We start from the raw sequence: 7360 nt of genomic DNA, 5'->3' as shown, positions 1-7360 counted from the left end.
AAAAAAAAAAAAAAAAAGAGAGAGAGAGAGAGAAAAGAAAAAGAAAATAAAAAACCGTCTAGAGTGATGACCTTACTGTGAGATTCATTGCTCAAACAGATCAACAATTAAAGAAACAATCATATTTTACTACAGACCAAGTTATTTGTAGCTACAGTTCTCGTCTACTAAAACTCAAGGTCTACAACAGACTTTTGAGGAGGAAGCAGCTAGTATTTCTACAGATGCCTCAGGTTCTACTGTGGGTGGGAAAAACTGTGAACAAAGATCATCCAGGGGGCACCACCCGTGTCTTTTTGAAACAGAGCCTTAAAGTCACCTTAGAAACCAAGCTAACTTGTGTGCTCATATGCACTGCTATAGCTACTGTTTCCACTACAGCTTAGTTATGGTTTTGCCCCATGATTCATGAGTCTAGAGCTTAGTCCCAAGCTTAGTAGTACTGGGAGTTTGTGTGATCTTTAAGACATGAGCCCTAGTTAGGGCTTTTGATTATTGATGGTACTTCCTCTAAGATAAACAGAGGCAAGTCCTAACAGGGCAGTGTGAGCAGCTATCCCTGCCGGGCCCCAGGTGTGCTCTGAGACGACTGCCATCCCTTATGAAGGCCCCACCAGTGCCTGCACCAAACTACCTGGGTGGGAGGGGGGAGGACTCAGCATTCAAAACTGTCTCTCATTAAAACCTTTTTATAAAGCTAACTTACTTCAGGTATATCAAGTAATGCAAAATAGCATGTATATAGTGGCTAACAAGAACCTCAGAAACTGCAAGAGCAATCTGGCTGAAAATCAGATCTCCCAGTAGGCTCCAGAACACTTAGATCTAAGTATGGGCCTGGCAAGCTTTATAAAATGCTCAAGTGAGTCTTCTGTGGAACTAGTGTTGAGCAGCAAATGACGTGAATGAACCATGGCGTCTTCCCCCACAGATTCTTCCAATCCAGCTGACCTCCTAACTGTCTCAGGCCCAGGCCCCTCTGCAGTGCTTTTGTTTTTGTTTCCCTTGCTTGTTGCTGGTTTTGTTCAGCTTCTCACTGTTAACCAAGAGCCAAGCACAAATGCAGAATCTATCTCTGAGGTTAAATTCAGGACACCCATTCAAAGAAAGAATCTATTTTAAAGAGAGACAATTCTAGAAAAAGGCAAAGAACAAACAAACATTGCTTTGTTTCAATTTTCCAGAGATAATGTATGTCACCACCTGAGAAGCTCTCTGCCAAAGGTGTTTGCATCGCCATCACTTTCCACCACCTGCCCACCAGCTGCAAGCCATAGAGGTGATAAAAACAAACCAGGCAGGAATGGGATCACTTGCTCCTGAATGGGCTCTGGTGAATACATCCACGTGCCCTCCCACACAGTGGATCAGTGTCTGTTCCTCACAGAGAGGTGTTAGTGAATCAGGCCAGTGAGCATCTTAGAACATTGAAGAATGGTTTGAGGTAGAGTTCAAGCTTTACATTTGTGGAGGGTGGGGGTCCGTCTGTCTGTGTGCCTGTGTCTGTGTGCAAATATGCATATCACATATGCATATGGAGGTTGGAGGACTACGTGTAGAAGTCATTCCCTCTTTCCACCAAATGAGTAATGAGGGCCACTCAGGTTGTCAGGCCTGGTGGCAAGTGTCTTGACCTGCTGAGCCACCATACTAGCCAAATCAGGAGTTCAGCCATAACCAGGCCCCAGAAATACTAAATGAGCAGAAAGAAACTTCCTCATATATACACCACTAACGATTTGTGGAAGAAAGAAATAGTAACAAGAATTATTTTAAATTTTTCCTTAGAAATTATCTTGAGAAGCTAGATTTTGGTCATTAAAGTTTCATCAAAATTATTCAAAGCAGGTTATCTGTAGGTAAGACTTTAGCTAGTGCAAAATAAAGCCTTAATATAAATGTCACAAATTTCACTCTGCTTCACTTTCCCCTTCCAGATTCTGCCCCCCGAGCACATCTACAGAAGGGTGTCAGGATGGGCCACTGGCTAGGAGGACCTGCTCTAGAGGTTCTGCACCTAATGACCACATGACCTGAGACACATTCCCTCCCCTAACACAGCAGGTGTCACCATCTGTAAAATGGGTCTCAGCAGTACTCACCTCACAGGTGTTCCAGAAGAACTGAGATTTACAACAAAGTGTTTAGAACTATTCCTGGCAAGAAAGAAGTGCTCAAGACAGACTAAAGGAAACAAAGCAACACAAATTACCTCTTCCCCTCCTTCATCTACAAGTGTCCAGTTCCCAGATGCCGGCCCTGAAGATGATGGCTTCCACTCACTGGGCTTCATGTGGCACATAAACTCCGCTCGATTTCTAAAAGACAACAGACATGAATCTGACCATATGAGCATAGCCCTACATGAGCACATGTTTGGATCATATGTTCTAAAGTCAGGAATCAGCCCAGCTGTCCAGTGGTTTAAGTTAGCAAATATGTAAAAACTAGGCCAGGAATGATATACTTAGTTTTAAACCCCACTACAGAAGGCAGATGAAGGTAGAAACGGGCAGACTTCTGAGTTCAAGGTCAGCCTAGGGCTAAATAACTAGTTGCAGGCCAGCCTGGGATAGGTAACAAGTTCCAGGCCAGCCTACTCTACATAGTGAGATCCTATTTCAAAAAAAAAAGAAATAAAATAAAATAAAATAAAATAAATGGCTCAGTGGTTAAGAGCACTTGCTGCTCTTGTAGATGGCCCAAGTTCAGCTCCCACCACTTACATCAGGCAGATCACAAGGACCTGTAACTCCAGCTCCATGGGATCCAGTGCCCTCTTTTGGCTCCCACAGGCACCCACTCTCTCATGTATACCCACAACACACAGAATATACAAGCACCCATGATTAGAGACAAAAGTAAATCTTTTTAAAAAAAAAAAATGTATCTTATCAAAAATAAAAAAGGTTAGGACCCTGAGCCAGGAGATACAAATGTCTGTAACCATCAAAGCTGCAATGAAGACGTACGTCTCTCCTCCAGTCCAGTCTCTCCGACTAAACACACACCCCTCTTTTTCTTGTCTTGGTGTAACCCGGGCTGACTTTGGACTGAAGATCCTCCAAACACGGCCTTACAATCCCAGAGCCCCGCAATGCCTGCTCTAATCTCCCTTAAACACAGTTTCTGCTCCCTGTTCAAGAACCTGGCTCACAGGCCAAGCCTTACCAAGTGTAGACAGTTTGTCTTTAACTTCAAGGCCTTCTACCCTCTAGCACCCACCCCAGTTCTCACCTTTGTTATCATCACTTGCAGCTACCTGCACCCCAGTCCTCTGCACTCTCTGAGCTGGGGCCCCTGCCTCAGCCCCTCTCACCCAGTGAATCCAACCCACTCTCAAAGCCAACTCATCCACTGTGGAACTGTGTCGACTACTCCCTCTCTTCACTACACTCCTGCAGTACTACAGCTCCAAGATCCCCCTCTAACTCTCTTCAAGAACACGACTTCTCTTAGTCTACGGCATCTTTCACAATGACATACACAATGAGAGATAAACACACTAAAAGGAGAGTCGAGAAAATGGTTAATAAACAGCTAGATTCATCACTTTGGGATAGGGGCATCACACCCAAAGAAAATCTGCAATGTTACATTCTAGAATGACAACACTTCCCTTAGCAGTTCTCTCTGGATATGGGCAGCTAAGAAAACTAATCCCTTGATAGAAGTATTTCAATTTCTATTTCACAAAGCTCTTCCACACTTACTTGACAGGAGACATCAGCAGGGCAAGGGACTGCATAAAATGAAAGACCCCTGAAGGGTTATTCAACACTTTGATCTGAAATCAGAAAATGAAAAGAGTATACTGTAGAAAACCAGCTCAAGCTGCTTTATATGCATCTAATAACCAAGATGCACTGCCTCAGCCTGTGCACACTGCCTCAGCCTGTGCACACTGCCTCAGCCTGTGCACACTGCCTCAGCCTGTGCACACTGCCTCAGCCTGTGCACACTGCCTCGGCCTAAGGGCAAAGGATGAGCAGCTGACAGCAGACACAGCTGGGATAAACCACAACACTGCTACTTTAAACCAGTAAAAAAACAAAAAACAGAACATCCCCCTTCTCTTCAAAATGATTTAGGCTCCATGCCACCAGAAATACTAAAGTTAAGAAAATATGAAGGAATCGAGTTGACCTTGCAATACATTTTGGTTCCTGCTATCTGAGTGGTTGCTATGAGTAATAAAAATGGCCAAAAGGTGCTCAGCAAGAGAGAGCCTATAAATCATATGGTCTCACACACTGCTAAGGGTACAAGAGTTACTAACAAGCCAGGACCTCTCTGCCATGCTAACAGATAGCATTTCATCTGTACCAGTTGTACTGTGGGATGGAAAAGAAAAATAGCCCTGGTAAGACATCCTGCACAGAAATCTTAGCGAATTAAACCCTTGTGAGCCTGACAAGCTAGGTTACTTCTCAACTTTTGCAGTACTGTCCTAATTTCTTCAACTGTGATGACCCAGAAAGTTCTGGCACTGACTCCTACACACATGTCCTCCTGGTTTAAGGGTTTTACAGAGGGAGCTGGTGAGATAGGTCAGTGGCTAAGAGCACTCACTGCTCCTCCAGAGAGAGGGTTTGGCTCCCCACCCAGATCAGGAAGTTCACAACACCTATAACTCCAGTTCCAGGGACTCAATGCCTACTAGCCTCTGCAGACACTACATACACGGTGCACATAAATTCATGCAGACACATATAGCCCACATGTAATAGGAATAAATAAATCTTTTAAACTTTTATTTAAATAGCACTCAATTAGGACTTGGGGGTGCATTAGACATTTCTTAAGGAAAACTACCTAATAAAACCCTTATCCCACCCCCAGAACCAGAAAACCACCATCATACCTGTATAAAAGGAACTGCCCACTCACTAATGCCAGCTGGACACCGAAGAATGTGGTTTAGAAGAAAGAAGTGATCTCCAGGACAGCCGACTCTTTGTAACACTGATACCTGAACAACAAAGGACTCATGGGCTCACAGATTTAAGAGACTCACGGAGACAGTGAGTTAGGACAGCATTTAGAGTCAAGTCCATAAATATTTCTACAGTATCCAGACCTAAATCTGTCTGTAATATGCTTAAATTTTCCAAATTATGACGCTTTTCTTCTTGTGTTAAATCTGACTAAGTCCATCATCACACATAATTAGACACTCGGTGAGTCGACAGAGAGTCTTCACATGTGGCAGCCTTCCCTCTGCCATTTCCTCCAGAGTTCAACTCTGACCTGAAAGCCAGAGTTCAGTACAGAGACAGAGGAACAAGACAAATAACTTGTAACCATGTGTCATCAAAGAAAAGTCATTAACTCATGAAATGAATTAGCTAGGAAAACTATAGAAGAAAAATATGAAATAAGAAATGATTCTTAAGTTACTCAAGCAATAAACAACTTGTATGCTTGTATCTGTTTACTTACCAGTTTCTGCAGCCAGAGAAGGATATCCTCATGGAACTGGGCATCCTCACTCACCCTCCTAGTGAACATGAACAAGACACTGATGCACTCTTTCAGCTGGCACACATCAGAGGGGATGCCTTCTGTCCGTTTAGGAACTATAAAGAAGAGAAGATTAAATGAATCCTTGTAAGGTACTGGGGAGGTAGACTGTTAGCTTCTCCACTTAAAGCAAAGAAACCGAAATGTGTAAACCGTTTACTTCAGATAAACACCCAAGAAGGCTGTCCACTTCCTGATGGTGCTCCTGCTGCCATGTCTTCTGCTCTGTGAGGGATTATATTGCACTGAACTGTGAGTCAAAATAAACTCTTCAGACTTAAGTTGTCTCTTGTCAGAGAAGCAACTAATACCAAGTGATGGCAACAAGGGGCAGGCATGGTTGTTGCTCTAACAAGCAGGGCATGCAGTCCTTACGCCTTTGGGACTACGTGCTAGATAAACACAGAAGGGTTTGGAGCTACGGGCAGAACAAGTCTCAAACTGACATAAGCAGAACTTAATGGCCCATTCTGCTGAGCATTTGAAAGACCAGGGTGTTAAGAGAGATGTAGATAGTGAGATGTAGATAGTGAAGGCCCAGCTCATAAAGTGTTTAAGAGCTGAACAAGGACTCTCCTGGGAACTGGGACAGACATCATTCCTGTGGTATTCTGGCCCATTCTGTCCATGTTCTGAAGACTTGAATGAGACTGGATTCAAAAAAGATAGTTTGATTGGTGGAGAGAATCTAAAGACAGGCAGTATTGAAGTTACAGATGGCTAGTGCTCACTTTCCTTATCCAGGTCTAGAGGGAAAGAAAGCCAACAAGGGCAGCAGAAAGGTGTGAGTAATGTGGAGGTTCCCCAGGAAAGGGGTGAGCTCAATGTTGCAGACAAGGCAATGCGGAAGGGGAAAAACGTAGTGTTCTCACTGAGATGACAGGAGACACTGAAGGCAAGTTCCCTACATGGAATACCCAATTTCTGGAAATGAACACGTATTTAAAAGGCGAGAGCCTCAACTTGGAGTGCCCTGAAAGGCTCCCTTCCTGACAGCAAGCGCCTAGGCAGTGTCTGCTCAGCGAGCTGAGGTGTGCTCGCTGTGCTGTGAGACAGCTGCACCAAGCTATACTTCAGGCCAGCAGAGCTCAGCACCCTGGCCACACAGCACTGCTTTGTAGGAAATGCCACATGAAACAGCATGGGGAGGGAAGCACGGGGTCCTCCTTAAGGTTCCTGGGAGCTGCTGAGTAAGGCTGGACAGTTCCCTGCCAGAAGGAACTGCAAAGCCATAAGGCCATTAGACTGGTGACATGGAGCCTAAGTTTCAGTGAAGACCTCAGGATACTGAAGATGCCAGGACCATGGGACCTCTTCCAAAGAGAACTGTAGGCATAGAGTAGATGAAGCCAGCCCAATACAGAAACAGAGGGCTGTAGGCAGTCCAATTAGACAAACAGGGCTGCCCATCGATTTCAGAGCCCAGGTGACTCTTCCTCAAGCCCCCAGATGCCAGGGATGTTGATGCTTACCTTGCTGGTTTTCTTAGGACAAGGTCCTGTACCTTCAAGCTAGAACCTACAGCCTGAATCAGGCCATACCTCCCTGTAGCTCTGCCTGGTACAGAAGTAAGAAGTCTGTGCTCTGATTGACAGATTTCAATTTATGATCCCTGGCTCCTCCCTGCTTTTGTCGCATATACTATACCAAGCTGACTTCCCACTACTCTAAAAGGTTACAAAAGGTCATTTTTTCTTTTGTTCTTGAGACTGTTATAAAGACTTCACAAGGGAATTTTGCTCAGGGAAGTCTGAAGAGTCTCCTCTATCCCTGTCATTGTCATTGTCATTGTCATTGTCATATTCTCTCTCTCTCTCTCTCTCTCTCTCTCTCTCTC

General features: G+C 44.4%; 1 protein-coding gene across 5 annotated transcripts in view; it reads right to left on the bottom strand.

The window, feature by feature from the left end:
* The window catches only part of Epg5 (ectopic P-granules autophagy protein 5 homolog), a 90051-nt gene that overhangs the window by 71882 nt on the left and 10809 nt on the right, over nt 1-7360 (bottom strand). For all 5 annotated transcript variants that reach the window (XM_031366099.1, XM_031366100.1, XM_031366101.1 and 2 more), the window contains exons 4-7: nt 5443-5579; nt 4865-4972; nt 3714-3787; nt 2213-2318 (exon numbers count right to left, since the gene is read on the bottom strand). In XM_031366099.1, the coding sequence (XP_031221959.1) occupies nt 2213-2318; nt 3714-3787; nt 4865-4972; nt 5443-5579 (425 nt within the window). The remainder of the gene's footprint in view (nt 1-2212; nt 2319-3713; nt 3788-4864; nt 4973-5442; nt 5580-7360) is intronic.

This window comes from Mastomys coucha, unplaced genomic scaffold (genome assembly GCF_008632895.1).
Source record: "Mastomys coucha isolate ucsf_1 unplaced genomic scaffold, UCSF_Mcou_1 pScaffold13, whole genome shotgun sequence".
Classification (NCBI taxonomy): domain Eukaryota; kingdom Metazoa; phylum Chordata; class Mammalia; order Rodentia; family Muridae; genus Mastomys; species Mastomys coucha.
This window is presented reverse-complemented; position numbering and strand designations above follow the sequence as displayed.